Source organism: Coffea eugenioides, chromosome 6, assembly GCF_003713205.1.
Source record: "Coffea eugenioides isolate CCC68of chromosome 6, Ceug_1.0, whole genome shotgun sequence".
In the NCBI taxonomy this organism is placed as follows: Eukaryota; Viridiplantae; Streptophyta; class Magnoliopsida; order Gentianales; family Rubiaceae; genus Coffea; species Coffea eugenioides.
This window is the reverse complement of record NC_040040.1, coordinates 24,444,630-24,460,505: the sequence shown is the minus strand read 5'-3', so window position 1 is coordinate 24,460,505 and position 15,876 is coordinate 24,444,630. Positions and strand designations below refer to the sequence as shown.

The window sequence follows — 15,876 nt, the reverse complement described above, 5'->3', positions numbered from 1 at the left end:
TTAGATGAACTTGAACCAACTCCGGCTTGCCTATTAAGTAACTTCACCACATTGTTCATTTGGGCACTCAACATGTTAAGAGTGTCTATTTCAATCATACCTGCGTGACGTCTCGGATTACCTCTCTCATTGGCCCATTGGTAGTTGTTTGCGGCCATTTCTTCTATTAAACTTTGAGCTTCTTGGGGTGATTTACCCATTAAACCTTCACCTGCGGCTGCATCAATGGTAGTTTTAGTAGAGAAAGATAAACCATTATAGAAAGTTTGTACGATTAGCCAATCGGGAAGTCCATGATGTAGACATCTCCGAAGCAACTCTCTAAACCGTTCCCAAGGTTCATACAACGATTCACCATCCAATTGACTAAAACTAGTGATATCCATTCTAAGCTTAGCCGTTTTACCAGGTGGAAAATATTTATTCAAAAATGCCCTAGATAAATCATCCCAAGTGGTGAAGGTGTTAGGGGGCATGAGAGTGTAGCCAAATTTTAGCTTTATCTCTCAATGAAAATGGAAACAACCTTAACCTTATAGCATCATCACTAACTCCATTCATTTTAATTGTATCACATATTTCCAAGAATGTGGCTAAGTGTGCATTAGGATCCTCTACGGCATTACCTCCAAATTGAGATTGTTGAACCATTTGGATAAATGATAGTTTAATCTCAAAGTTGTTAGCGTTTACCGTCGGCCGCGCTATACTTGTTTGGAATCCTTGAGTTCCCGGTAGAGCGAAATCCCTTAGAACTCGCCTATTTGCTTCATTTTCTGCCATCTCTTCTTCAAACGGTAGCTCTATTGCAATTCCTTCTATTGGTTGCCTAATCTCTTCTTCTTGTTGTTGTGGTGTACGCCTTCTTTGTCTACGTAGTGTCCTTTCAATTTCAGGATCAAAAGGTACTACTACACGTAAAGCTCGGTGCATACACTACAAAAATTGAAGAATAGAGACAATGTAGTAATTATATCACAAAAATAAATAAAAATCCAATTCAAAATATTAACAAGAATTTTCACTACACTAATACCAACTAATCTAATATAAAGGTCTAAATTAACAGAGCTTGTTAGGTCCTAATATTGCCGCTCCCCGGCAACGGCGCCAAAACTTGACGGGTTTTTAATATAAGTGCAAGTTTAATTCCGAATTATACTCATTTGACTGCAAGTATACAGGTCAAATTAGTAGTTTAGGGCATGTATCTGGTCGATCCCACGAGGAGCAACTTAAACAAGTACTAGGTCCTTTACTTACTCTATTATTTAGACTAACTAATAATTAACGCAAGAGAATCTATAACTTCTACTTCCTACAAGTCTTAACTAGATAGTTGCAAGATAACAAATTGAGAAAATTCACTAAATACTTGAGTTTAGGGATGTAGATTCCACTTATGGCATAAACAACACAAATGAATAGATTTACCTCTTGTTACAACCCTTGTTTAACTAGGGATTCATTTCCAATATTACCAAATCTCATTCTTATGATGAAATGGCCTAGAATAGTCTAGTTTTCCCTATTCTCGTGGTGAATAACTAGTCCTACTCTTGTTTCCTTCATGAAATGTAAGTTTAATCCACTAAAGTGTACCTCTATTCTCATGAGTCTGCTACTTAAGCTCTACTCATGTTGTTCCACCATTATTACCAATTTTCATTGAATAATAACAACTAAGAGCTTGTTATTGGTGATTAAGCAACAACAAGGGCTAAGCATGCACAAGTAGACAAGTTAATACAAGATGTAATAAGTGTAAATCATATCCACTTCATATCAAGTAGCTACAAGCTTCATCTACTCCCTAGATCTAGAAATTTAGCTACTCATGTAAGATATAACAAGAAAACACAAAGTTTCATTGCATGAACACATCATGAATCACAAGTAAAAGATAAATTAGAGAAAGCTTAGCCAAGGTTAATGAAGAAGCTCCCAATGATCTTCAATTTTTTCAACAAAATGGGTACAATGAAGTCTCCAATTGTTCTCCACAAAAGTTACTAGCTAGAGAGAACAAGACAAGACTAACTTCCTAGTTCTAATGTTAAAATCTGATATATATATCCCCTACTATGTTCTACTTCTCTCTAATAATGTTTTTTTTTCCTTTTTCTTCCAAATTTGCCCCTCTTTGAAATCATCACATCTTGCTTCTTCAAGTGTACAAGAGGTTTGCCAGCTTCCAGCCGAAATTTTGTGTGAAACATGAGTCAAAAAGTAAGTGTGAAATGAACATAAGTTGTTCTGCAAGTTGCAGAGAAGAGAGAAAGATCCGAGGAGTAAAAATATGATCCGAGCTCGGATCCGTGCCTTCAGCATTTTCTTCACCGTTCTTCATGCAGGATCCGAGGCCTTCTTCAGATCGATCCGAGCTCGGATCGCCTGGCCCTCGGATCCACTGCTCCAGAAGTCTAAACGAGGGATCGGATCATATGGGACGAGACTGGATCCAAGCTCGGATCCATCTCCCCTGTTTCCATCTTCAAATTCTTCTCTCTTTCACTCAATCTTCGCTCCTTGTTTCACTTGTCCGTTGTCCTCCAACTAGCATCTTGCCTCTTCTTTATAATATGTAAGTGTTTCATGCCCCGATAACCTACAAAATATCATATGTTTATGCATTAATCTACTCATTTTGCAAGTTCCGATTACTTAACAACACTTGAAGCAATTTGCACCAAAAAGAGCTTAAGTACGACTATGATCCTTTAAAAATATGACAAAAGCTCGTGCAAAACTGTATAAAAATATATACAAAATATTCACTTATCACACTTGAAGTCAATTTTTGTCTTCTGAAGCTAGAGATTTTTGGCAATGAACACATTCTCCCTTGACAAGTAATGTTCAATAGTTTGGTGGTGCCTATTTTGATGCCTAAATTTGTTTTCTAATGAGTAATAGCGCCAGAGAGAATTGTGCCCCCACTGAAAAATTGTGATGGCTCCAACTGCACGTCAATATTCGTTGCTGTAAAATTCACGCACCTGTAAATTTTCGAAATAGCCACTTACCTCTGTCTTTTCTTTTCTTTTTTCCATGGGAGAACTTCTATCAGGGAGAAGGGCCAAATAGGAGGGTTCAAAAGTTTTTATCCATTATTACATGGTCAATATCGCTATGAGCTAAGTTGAGTCTTGAAAACACGAATAATGTAGTGTTATTTGAAATGGACGGATGACTTCAGGAAATTTCGGCCCGTAGAGTACAAATGCAAAATTGTTGGTAATGGATTGGTGTACGAATACCAAGACAGGAAATTGTGGAAGCCATCCAACTAGACACGTCATCAATGCTATACTCTTGCCGTTTGGATTGCTATTTTTAGAGTTTTTTTTTTTAGAAAAATTACTGTAGCGATTCAGTGTATGTGAAAAAAAGGTTAATAGAAAATGTGATCACTAAAAATGTAAAAATTTTTCTGAGAAAAACTTCAATCCAAAGTCTCATTTTCTGTATAAATAGCAATAACCCCAAGAGTTTTCCACTATCAAAGTCACATTTTGAGGCTATTCAAAGGGAGGATGGGTTCATATGTTGCTCTCGTCGCATTCTTTACAATTGCCCTGGCAAGATTTCTCAAACATCAATCCTCTACTTGAAGTAGTAGTTCATAAGCAATGATTCTTTGACTGTTAGAACTTAGGCCCACTTAAATCACGTTAATTATTCGGCATTGTTATGATCCTCTCAGTTAAAACTATCTACCTGAGAAAATGCCTTCTTCTTCCTTTTCACACATTTATCCTCAACTCTAACTATCCTGCCCGAGGTATCGGAAACTCTTCAGATTAAGGAGAGCAAAACTGACGTGTGGCTCTGTAGTTGTATGTTCATAAAGCTTTCCTTTTCAAAACATTCCGATGTGGGCTATAAGAAACTTAAATGTCCTGTAACTTGACTTTTGAAACTGTTTACTTTCGTTGGTTAGAGGAATTCATCTCCAATGTCTCCACTATAGAGGTAGAGAGATAGGTTGAGAAGGTGTTGGTATAGTAGGTAAGGTTGACGAGCAAGAAATTAATGGTCCTAGATTTACGTAAAAATTTTTTAAGTAGGTTCACCTGTGTAGAATGACACTTTAAGATAAGCAAGACCAACAAGGCTATAATTTGGTGTGCAACATACTTCCGCTGATTTGTTTATGTACCTATACACAATGATGCTTGTTTCTTCAATTGTGTCCTTTGCCTGAATGTGCCGGTTGCATGCTTCATGGAAGCAAGAAAGGATCCCAGGGACATTCTGAACCCGCTGTCAACCCTGAGAACTTTACTGAACAAAATTAGCACCTTCACTCTAATACATTGAAAGACTTCAAGTCAAAGTCTGGTTCCACGTTCCTTTACCACGCAGATGATGCCAATTCAAAGGAGGATAGACCGCACATGAGAAGAAATCGCTTATGAAGGACTTCAAGTCCAAACATGAATCCGTACTCATTAACAATGGCGATGACACAAATGAGAAGAAGGAAAAACTTCAAATGAAGGATTTTGAGTCAAAGCCTGAATCCACGTTCCTTTACTATGGTAATGAGGCTAACTTCAAGGGGCAGAAACCACATATGGAAGCTTTCGAGTGAAAGCCTGATTCCATACTCGACGTGAAGATTTAGTGATTTTTTTTTTTACCTTCCCGATAATTAGTATTGTCTTGGTCAGTTGGGCTTTTTGCCACTATATTTTGCTATCAGTGTCTACTTGAAAACAAAAATACCCTTCGACTTCTTGAACTTTCGATGTATTCGGTACATGGGAGAGCCTTGGTCAGCTGGCCATTTTGCCACTATATTCTATTATCAATATCTACTTGAAAACAAAAATACCCTTAAGCTTTCTATGTACTCAGTTTATAAGTGCCCATTTTGCATATATTATACGTGGTATTGATTATTCCAAGTATTGAATAATCAATACTTTCTTTTCTAATTTACATTTTTAATAAAATTTAGAGGTGACATCCCTCCCCCATGTATGGGGTTTGCCATTATTCAAAAAAAAAAAAAGAGACTATTCCAAGTATTGAAAAAGAAAGACATCTTTCACTTAGATATCAAATTATTAGAATTAAACTTTTTATTGGATGTCTCTTTTGGAAACTGCAGTGTACCATCCGTGGCCGTGGGTACGCCTCTTTTCATTTATCTTGGCATCTTAATTTTTCTACATTTTTATTTGGTTTTCTCATCTCCAGCCGTTGGAGACTAAATTTTGACTTTTCTCAAAGTTATACTTGCTTCAGGCACTAAGAGACTTGTCAAGAATGAGACATGCAAATTTAAGCATTTAATTAAGAGAGTTCAACTTAGACTAATTTGCTTTTCTTAAAAGAAAAGTAAAAAAACTTGGATTAATATGCAACTAAAAGTTCCACCTCAGGTTTGACAACTCGACTGGAATTTTTTCTTTTTATTTCAATTTTAGGTGGACCAAGTCTGCTAGTTCTCGGTATAACATGTATTACAAGTTGAGTCAAAGCGCTCAGTTGTGGTCCCAGCCCCCAAAAAAAAAAAAAAGAAGAAATAGTAAATTTTTATGCTTTTGACTGCAACCAAGTATTCGCCAGAAGGTCTAATGACAGGTATACAGCGAATGGGTTTAATCAAGCATTTTTGAACATACTAGAGACTAGACCAACTATTAGTTTTTCTCTTTTTTTTTTTCATTTTAAACTTTTTGAACAATGACCAGTTTTTTATTTATTTTTAGTTCTTTCTTTTGTCCTTAAAGTGGATGGAAAATAGGGCTCCTCTTACTCTCCTATTACCTGAGAACTTAAAAACTACTTACAAATTTATGGGTGAAATGACATCAGTTTTGATATTCGAAACTCCAATGTCAAATATCAAGATCTTGTGCAACGCATTTGCACAATATAGTAGATCTTCCAAAGAAAAAAAAAAGGAAAATTCTAATGGTAAATCTCAAAATCAGAAAGATTCTCACGTTTTGAGGAACAATACAAGTACAAATTAGCTTTTGAGAAAGAAAAACAAGGAACTATCGACTGTGGAGTGATATTTATGCATGGACATTAAACATCACTGGAACTGAACTACTGAGGCTTCTGGCACGTAAGAATGCAATACTTAAGCAGACCATTTTTGAATGTGTCGAACACTGACGGCATCATCAGAAACTTGATGCTCATTTGCCTCCATCCTATTAATTGAAATTGAGAAAAGATGGAGAAATGGTTAAGAATTATAGCAAAGAATTACAAGGTAGATAATGGTAATGAATTGGCTATATATGCCAGTGAAATACACAATGCTTACCAACATGTCTAACATACGACATGATTCCCTTCCATGACAACGTTATCTTCCTCATTTCTGCATAATGTGGAGCAACGTGTGGAGACCAGTCTGCATACTTGATCTCCTAATTAACAACAGGAGGCTTAGATAATCGGGAAAAGGAAAACTTTGTGATGAAGAAAAATAATGATTCTGGTCGAATAAATGAGCCGCAAAAAGTAAACGCAATTGAATACCTGAAAAGAGCATGACTTGAATAAATTCATATAATCAGCAGCAGAAATCCACTTAGCACGACTTCCGCTCACCACTTGGGTCAGTAACTTTTTCTCATCCGGATGCAAATCTTGTTCAAGGGGCGAAAGATCCCTATGACACCAAGTAACTAAAATGATAGTAGCACCAGGGGCAGCCACCCGATTCAACTCATGAACAAACTTCATCAAGAAGAAAATAGCATCAGCAGAATTTTACATTATTGACATTTATGTGATACCTACGTTCAACAAGTAGGGTAGATAATCATTTTTAAAGAATGATAAAAACAAAAAATAAAATAAAGAGAAATAGTAATTGTAAAGGAAGCTGCGACAAGAAATATAACCTTTGTTTTGTCGCTTATGTGATCTGCACATTCAATGCACCAAATTAAATCGAATGAACCATCTTCAAATGGCTGATTCAATGCATCTTCCACTTCAAAGGAAACCTGCTATGTACGTTTTAGCAGCTGTTAGGAAAAGAAAGCAGCACTACTATATATCTGCATAATGATTTTGCATCTTTTTCTTTCTTACTTCTCTTTCTAGCATTGTGGTGGCTTTTACTTGGAATTTGGAGTAAAGTTCCGAGTCATTCTACAAAGTTTATTTGAAATGTGACTTGATCTGAATTTAAAACTTGGCATAATCAATAATATATTGTTAATCTTCTCTATACTGACATGCATAATAATTAATCTTAATTTGAATTTCATCTAAATCTAATAGTGTATAAATTATTAGTTATTGCATAGAAGATTAATTCTACATACATACATCTATATACATACACACATATATGTATATATATATATATATATATATATATGCATGTATATGTGCATGTGTGTGCATGTTGTGTGTGTGTATGTATGTATATGTATATGTACATGTATATATATATGTATGTATGTATATATACACATACACATACACACACGCACATATATATGTATGTATATGTATATGTACACACATACGTATGTATCCAAATTCAAGAGTTAACATCATTACCTAAGCTTATTGATAATACATATTTGAATTCAATTCTATTATGAGATAATTTTATCCCCTAAAATTCAGGATTCAAAAATTTTGCATTTTTAGTGTATAAAAAGTAAAGGTGAGGATGGATAATCAAAACAAAACTATCACAAATTAGGATTCTTGAAACTTTTGAGTATCTGGTTTGCTTTCATGAACACAATTTATTACTTTTTCAAAACCATAGTAGTAGTATGCACTCTGTCATCATTCCTTAAGAAATGGAGGAATGAAAATTTTTACTTATTGTGCACTTGCATAAAAAGAGTGAGCAGCAAGGGTGATTTAACAATTGATAACTTCTTGCAAATCGTTCAAAATTGTAAGACGGAGAGTTCATACAAACCTGGCTTTCTAATCCTTGGGCAGCAGTTAGAACACGAGCTCTTTCAGCCTCAACAGGGCTAAGGGTGATGCCTTTACATTGAGAACCATATTTACTTGCTAGGTACCTGGTGCTGCCACCAATACCGCATCCAACATCAAGTATGTTTCTTGGTTTCTTCGATGGATCCTCTGCATATTATTTCATGATAAATAATGCCCGTTGGTTGACTACTAAACAAAAAAATGAAACAAAAAACGACCAAGTTGGAGAGGAGAAAAAACTAGAAATTATGAGGAGGATGTTTCACTAGGAAAGAAAATAGACACATTGAAAAGCAATCAAACCATTTCTTTTTTCAATGTGTGCATGACCTAAACCCAGAGTATCAATTACAGAAATTGCATATGATTGCCCCAAAAAACAAATTCTATGCTTAATTTATATTCACATTGCATCAGGCTTGTCCAAATTATAGAACTAATCCTGTACTTTGACCAATTTGTAATCTAACCTTTTGAATAGCCAAATACCTAAATCCATTGCAAATGTAGTCAAAGAAAAACTAAAACCACTAAAATGAGGAAAGACCAACAGAAAAAAGAAAAACAAAATGTTGCTTCTGTTTTTATCCTTCCCCAATTGATTATCCCCATTTACATGTGCATGTACTATTGGGTGTAGAATTTGGTACTTCAATTCAAACTAAGGGATTTAAAATTCCTCTTTAGATTGTACGTCGGAAGTTTAAACCCTACATCTAGAACTTATAGTTAAAAAAAATTCAAAAAGTGTGTCAGAGCACCTCTTTGGTTTAGATGAACTTGCTTGCTCTCTAGCCCTTTATACAACGCAGTTGGATTTCTCCCCTATAGGGTAAGATAGTATAGATATTACTGATTGATAAAAAAAAGTTGAAATGGTGTTGTTTGGTCATGAACTAAAAGTTTTATTTTCTTTCTTATGTGTGAAGAAGTATTTGACTTGAAAGGAAATAATAGAATTAAAGTGAGGGCTGCGTTTAATTGCCAATATTGTATTTAAAGTGAGGGCCAGGTATTTGACAAATGTTTTGCTACTGGGGGATTCGACTGTAATCTGATCAAATCACAAGGCATACTTTTTAATTAGGTCAAATCTCAGGAAATATGATTGAAATTGACCCAATTTTGAGTGATACCAATAAAATTATGTGTTGATTTTTCGAAGGTAAGCAATATTTTGTGTTGTTAAGAACAAGATGCATGACTAGCGCAATTGGCCGAGAAATGCTATTCCATCTTAGATAATTCTTTAATATTAGGTGGCTGTTTAAGATTAGAATAAATTTTATATACATTGTAAGTATATATACTGTCAAATTCAAATTTTGCACATGTATTATATATTTAATGGTAATAGTATATACACTGACAGTATTTATAAAATTAATCCTTAAGATTACGACGAAGTATTTCATGTAGTAGAGATTCTGACAAGAGCACTTATTTAGTGTTCAATTTTATCATTTGGGTGCAAGGTTACATAAGTGCCTTTTCTATTAGAAATGTTTTATCAATTTATTTAGTTCAAAGTTCATGATAGGGAGGTTATGTATAACTTTTGAAATCATAGGGGGGTTATGTAAAAAAATGCTAAACTACAGGTGGGTAAAGTGGAATTTATCCTAAATAATTTTCAACTTTACATAAGGGTATTTTTGACATTTTAGGTGACTCCGTTGCGAATGATCATTCCCATCACTTTGACACTTTAATCCAAATCATGAGGGGGTTATGTATAGTTTTTGAAACCATAAGGGGGGTCATGTAAAAAATGCTAAATCCCGGGGGTAAAGTGGAATTTGCCCTTTATTAAACTATCTATACTAATTAGATTCACGTCCAAAACGGGTCGGAGACTATACAAATTGATAGCCGGGGTAGATAGATGACTCAACGAAGTCACAATCGAAATTAATGGGAATTAATCTGCACCCAAGTAAAAAGCTTAGCTCTGCAGCAAAATACAGTTTTGTTTCATAACTACAGCATTTGTACTTAGAGAAGAAAACTCGAGATAAACTGCCAATCCATAACTTAAGAGTGGTGCGTTGAATATACCTGATACAGAGGCAAAACGGAGGGCCGCCTCGATCATGCGAGTCTGAGCAGAATGGACATCAGAACCAGGGACAACGGAGCTAGAGTCATAGAAGCCAACATGAAAGTGATCGCCAACTAGATCCTCTACTATTTTAGATTGGACATCATATGCCATCGCAATTGCCTTGTTCATCTTCTCTGTCTCCACCTTTCCCTCTGTATCCATCTTCTCCCCCTCCATTATTGTTGGTTGTACCGCACAATCCTGTTAACCTTACTCAAGTTTTAGTGCCAAACTAATGAAGGACAGAAAGAAAGATGGTTTTTTTTTTTTCAGGGTCACATAATATGCAGGTACTAATTCTTTCCTGCTAGACAGCAAGTGTTCCAGATCTAAGCAAAAGAGAAATCCCATATATTAGCATGCAAACAGCTGCTGGATTTTTCCAATAACGAAGAAAAACAAACGTCTGAAATTGATACCCTAAAATTTTTACAAAAAAAAAATCAATTAATGAAGTGGACCACAGAAATTGAGAGCCAGGTATATAATAATTACCTAGCTAGCAAAGAACAAAAGCTTCAACGTGTCCTGAGAAGCAAAGCAGCACGCTAGACAACTTGTGAGAAGAACGAGAGAGAGGGAGAGGGAACAATGTGGCACTGAGTGTATTGGCTTTCATTGACTATAAAGGTACTAGCATGACAAAATCTGCTTGTAAATGTGTTCCAATGTATGGGGATATTTATTTAAAACACCTTTGAGGTTTATAACAATTTCATGTTGCTCCATTCAAGTTTTTGAAAGGTTACAATGATCTCCTTTATTTGGACGTCTAGAGAATATGTGTCATTCATATTAAATAAAATTTAATGTCAAGGTACAAGAAGGAATTTACCAAAAGGAGCTCTGTGACCAAAAGGATGCATTTTTTTTTTTATATTTAAGGGACTATTTTAGCTAATTCTAATTGCGAGGGGCTAAAAAATTATCAAAAATGGAAGGAAACAATTTGACAAATTTTCCTTTATTGTAATATTATTTGCATGTGTAATATTAATGGGAAAAAATTTAAACAATCTAAAAAGTTGACCTTACAAAATTGTCCTGTTTTGGGTATGTGAAATGAACATAGAACTCATTCCTTAGCATTAACAGAAATATTTGACGGAATGACTGCTAGTATACTGATTTAAGAATTTAGTGATTATATTTGAATGGTCAAAAGAGTACGAGGGGAATAGTTTAGTGGTTGTTGGACTTTTTAGATTTGTATTGAGAAATTTAGTGGATATGATTACCCTTAAATTTTGACACTTGATTTGTGTTTGGTTTATTTGTAAACTAAGAGCAAAATGCCATGAAATAACCAAGGGTATGTTGATTAATTAGTTGAGTGGTTAAATTGAGACGAGAAATAGTTTGGTAGCTACAAGTAGATGCCAGAAATAGTTTAGTGGTCGCCATTTTTTTTTTTTTTGCCCAATAATAAAAGAGCAAAATTTGTTATGCAACGTGCATGGTGGTTCACACATGCAAGTCCTCCGTTAGCTCCCTTGATTTTCCTTGCAGATCCCAGAAAAAATATTCCTTATGGAAACGAGCTAAACAGTGTAAATTGAGTAAAACTATAACAATAAAGGATCAAAATAGTAATACTTCCAAATGGATAATGTCCAAACTCCTAGAAAAAGTGGTCAATCTTTATTATACGGAAGTTTGTCAAAATAGTCCCTCATATTTTTAATAAACACAGTTTCAGTCACTCACATTCAAAATCAATCAAAATAGTCTCTTAGATATTAAATAAAAATGCGCCCATTTGGTCTCAGAACTCACTTTTGATTAGTTTTCATGTCAAAAAGCGCACTGTGTCTTAGGTTCCCACAATTTCAATGGCAAAATGGGAACATTCATTTCACTTGAAAAAAAGAAAAAAAAAACTGATGACAATCGCATGATCACTTCTCTAGGAATCCTAATTCTTATCCACCAAACCCATAGTCGAACAAGAAAGCATAAAGGTCACTTGCAGGTTACTCTTTCATGTTTGATTATGAGGTTGGTGGATAAAAATTAGGATTCTCTATTCAAGAGGTGGTCATATGATTGTCTTGTGCTTTGTTTTTTTTTTTTTTTGGAAGAAAATAAATTGTGTTCCCATTTTGCCATCAAAATTGTGGGCACCTAAGAGGCGTGCACTTTTTGGCCAAAAAACTAATAAAAAATCAGCTCTGTGACCAAAAGGATGTATTTTTTTATATATATTTAAGGGACTATTTTAGCTAATTCTAATTGTGAGGAACTAAAAAAGTTATCGAAAATGGAAGGGATCAATTTGACAATTTTTCCTTTATTATAATAGTATCTGCATGTGTAATATTAATGGGATCAGGGGCTTTATAAGTTTTATTTTCCACAAGTTTGCTCTTCGATGTAACTGGGTTGGAAAATGGTATAACAAAAGTTTAAATATATTGTAATTGATTTGAAATATAGTGCAATAAAATGTGAAATTACTAACTTATCCCGAAATCGAGTAAAGTACAACCCCAAATCTATGTTTTCAGAACCGGACCGGATAGCGACTCGGCCGAGATCAGGGGTCAGGGGTCAATGGGTTCGACCGGGGGTCGATAGGGGTCGAACCGGATGACGTCATAAATAAAAATTATTTAAAAATTAAAATATTATATATATAATATCTAATAATATATTGATATTAATAAAGGTATATTCATATATATTTGATGTTTCAAATATATTTAACAAGAAAATACAAAGAAATTAGAACAATCAAGTAGCAATTTATATTATTTAATAAATATTAACAAGTTTAGAATTAAAATTATGAATTTAATTGAAAAATAACATCAAATTTTAGGACAATATTTATAAAGTATCAAATATTTGAGGTATATCAATAAGTTTTAACAATTTAGGGGGTCAAAACATAATATTAAAAAGTTTAAAATTTTTTTAAAAAATTTACCGTTGAACCGGAAAAACCGATTTTTACACGGTCAAACCCGATTTTTGACCGAATTTTAAATTTCCGATTTTTTAATATGACTCGGACCGGCTACCTGGCCGGTTCCCGGTTCGACCGGCCGGTCCGGTCCGAGTTTCAAAACAGAGCCCCGAATCCAAATCAGGGGCCTTTCTAGAACTAAACATGTAAATCCCATTTTTAAAAAATTATTAAATTGCAAAGATTGAAATGCACAAGAAAGACGTAATCTCAAAGAATCAAAATCCAATCTCACAGAGTAAGATTGGAATCCAAATCAAAGAGATCGACAACCAGAATCATGTGATCAAGAGTGCAGCTATTACTTAAGAAACACTTTATTCTTTATTACTTAGAAAACCACTCAAATCTTTATCCACACGTGAATCACCAGTTATACCTTTGATTATTTTCTGCAGGTATGAACTATGAGGTCAATTGGGTGTATCCACCATGTAAGAGGCAAATCAAAACTCAGAAGAAATGTAAGAATCTATATCCAGAAACCATTATTGCGCATGACAAATTGTTTTATACGGAAACAGTACCCACCACATGCGAGCCAAGTTAGAGCTCAGAAGAAATACGTGGTTGCTGCGGAGTCAATCTCAAGAAAACAACGTTGCACCTAAGACATTATTTTATTTTTAGCAGAAAACCTTAATTATAAAAGTAAGTAGACGGACAATCATAGAGGTCCAGTGTCGACGCATCCAACGCTAGCTCACCACATCTTTGGATTGCATTTTTTGCCAAAAACTTTTGTGAGAATTTTTTTATTATATATTCTAATTACATTTTTACTTTACATACATCACATTTTAAGAAATACATTATAATATACTTTTTATATAAAAACTCTCAAATTTTGTCCTCAATTATGATTTACTCTTAAGTCTGTCATTATTGGTACCCTTTTTCAGCACAATGGCATAAAAAAGACAGTTATTAATCTAAGAAACAATTATTAAATTGTAAAAATTGAAAGGCACAAGAAAGACATAATCTGAAATAGTCAAAACTATTGGAAAAATATTGGGGTCCAAATCGAAGAGATCGACAACTAGAATCATGTGATCAAGAGGTGCAACTACCACTTAAGAGCAATGAATTCTTTGTCAACTCATGAATCACCCAGTTGCATTATTGATTATCTGTCGGTACGAATTCGATGTATCCGTCACATAGGATGCAAATCAAAGCTCAGAAGAAATGTAAGAATAGACATCTAGAAACAATTATTATGCATAATAAATTGTCTTATACAGCAAGTTAAATTCTATCTAGTTCAAATCAGTTTGTATAATTTTTAATACATTCGGTGTAAATTTGTATGGTTTTGATATAAGCATCAAAATAATTATAAAAAATGTGCTCTTTTAGTCCCAAAACTCACTTTCAATCAATTTTTAAGCCTAAAGTCAAAAACTTCATCTCTAAAACGTCTGTTATTTTGAGATGTTGTAAAATATTTATCATTTTATCAAACAAAATTACTTTTAATATCTTTTTTGAATGTTGAGTAGTAGTAAAATAAAAACCATGGTCCATGGCCCAGAACCCACGAGCCGCCAACAGCATTATTAAACTTACAAAAAGCTCAAAACCATCAAACCGCCGCCACCCCCCACACGACTCTCTCACAGACTCCACACACAGGACACACAGTAGTCACTCACACACACTATATAAATATTCCATAGTCAGAGCTTAATTACGCACCAAAAAAAGAAAAAAAGTTTTGTAATTGTCACAAGCTTCTATTAATTAAGCATCCAGGAGCAAAAGAAGAAGAAGAAGAAGAAAATCTGTGGTTGATGGCTTCTGAAGTGGCGGAGAAAGAACGCAAGATTCTGGTTGCAGTGGATGAAGGGGAGGAGAGCTCCTATGCTTTGTCATGGTGTCTCTCCAACATTGTCAATGAAAATTCCAAAGATACCCTTGTCCTCGTCTATGCCAGGCCACCTAGAGCTGTTTACTCTACCCTTGATGGATCAGGTGAGGAAGACCACCTCCCAGGTGACTTCTTTTTTTTTTTTTTCCTTTTTTTGTGGTTGAGCTAATTATTTATATGGGCATTTTTTAAAATGTCATAGTCTAAATTTTCTTACTATTTTGGTTGTTTTTGCAGGGTATTTGTTCTCTTCTGATATATTAGCCTCAATGGAGAAGTATAGCCATGAAGTTGCAGAATGCGTTCTTGAGAAAGCCCACCGAATATGCAAGGATTTTAATGCCGTAAGCCATTCTTTTTTTTTTTTTCCTCTTCCTAAAGAAATCCATTTCAAATTATACAATCAAAATCCATTTTTTTTGGGGCACAATTCGATATTATAAAAAAAAAAAAGGGTTTTTTCTAGACAAATTATTAATAAATGTAGCATTTTCCCTTCTATACTAGATAACCGCTAATGAGGAAGGGGGTGGATTTTTAAATTTTGGGTTTTGTAGGGGTATGAAAATAATAATATAATATTTACGATCTAGGAGTAATGATGTTTGGGTGTGGATGTGGTGCACAGATTAAGGTGGAGACTAAGGTGGGGCATGGAGATCCAAGGGACATCATTTGTCAACTGGCAGAGAAATTAAACGTGGACTTGGTAGTCATGGGAAGTCACGGCTATGGGCTCATCAAGAGGTGGAATCCCCCTTCTTTCCTTTTTTTTGATCTTTTAAATAAATCCCTGTAATTAATTATATTAGTTGATGATTATTATTGCAATCTCTTTTCATTATTGTTGTAATGGTTGGTTGATTTTGATTTTTTTTTTTTGTTTTTGTCTTTTGGAATTGGGGCAGGGCATTTCTTGGAAGTGTGAGCCATCACTGTGCACAGAACCTCAAGTGTCCAGTTCTGATAGTGAAAAAGCCCAAA

The 15,876-nt window shown here is 34.5% G+C and overlaps 2 protein-coding genes and 1 non-coding gene across 4 annotated transcripts; 2 read left to right on the top strand and 1 right to left on the bottom strand.

Moving 5' to 3' along the window:
* Positions 1–288: 288 nt before the first annotated feature.
* Positions 289–395, top strand: LOC113776541. Its single transcript, XR_003469028.1, has one exon. It is a non-coding gene; the product is annotated as a small nucleolar RNA R71 (small nucleolar RNA).
* Positions 396–5,906: 5,511 nt separating this feature from the next.
* Positions 5,907–10,655, bottom strand: LOC113775079 (probable tocopherol O-methyltransferase, chloroplastic). 2 transcript variants are annotated; one of them, XM_027319815.1, is made up of 7 exons: positions 10,547–10,655; positions 10,006–10,252; positions 7,925–8,094; positions 6,879–6,983; positions 6,511–6,711; positions 6,293–6,398; positions 5,907–6,176 (listed from the first exon to the last, which is right to left on the bottom strand). In XM_027319815.1, exons 2-7 carry the CDS (start codon positions 10,226–10,228, stop codon positions 6,070–6,072), a joined length of 912 nt encoding a protein of 303 aa, XP_027175616.1. In that variant the 5' UTR covers positions 10,229–10,252; positions 10,547–10,655; the 3' UTR covers positions 5,907–6,069. The 2 variants fall into 2 exon arrangements, with proteins under 2 accessions (XP_027175616.1, XP_027175615.1); XM_027319814.1 differs by having other exon boundaries at positions 10,006–10,380; positions 10,547–10,644.
* A 3,981-nt stretch (positions 10,656–14,636) lies between these two features.
* On the top strand, positions 14,637–15,873 carry LOC113773914 (universal stress protein A-like protein; the record flags this gene model as incomplete). The annotated part of the gene is made up of 4 exons (XM_027318511.1): positions 14,637–15,017; positions 15,130–15,236; positions 15,521–15,639; positions 15,801–15,873. Coding segments are annotated over exons 1-4 (501 nt in total), but the record flags the coding sequence as incomplete, so codon positions are not given.
* Between the last annotated feature and the right edge of the window lie 3 nt (positions 15,874–15,876).

What these genes read in the sequence shown, in the direction of transcription:
- LOC113775079 (XM_027319815.1), bottom strand. Translation starts at nt 10,228, where the DNA reads ATGGAGGGGGAGAAGATGGATACAGAGGGAAAGGTGGAGACAGAGAAG. An exon ending in CCCAAGGATTAGAAAGCCAG is followed by an intron (nt 6,984 to 7,924) that starts GTTTGTATGAAC and finishes CGTACATAGCAG; the next exon opens with GTTTCCTTTGAAGTGGAAGA. An exon ending in TCAAGTCATGCTCTTTTCAG is followed by an intron (nt 6,399 to 6,510) that starts GTATTCAATTGC and finishes GTTGTTAATTAG; the next exon opens with GAGATCAAGTATGCAGACTG.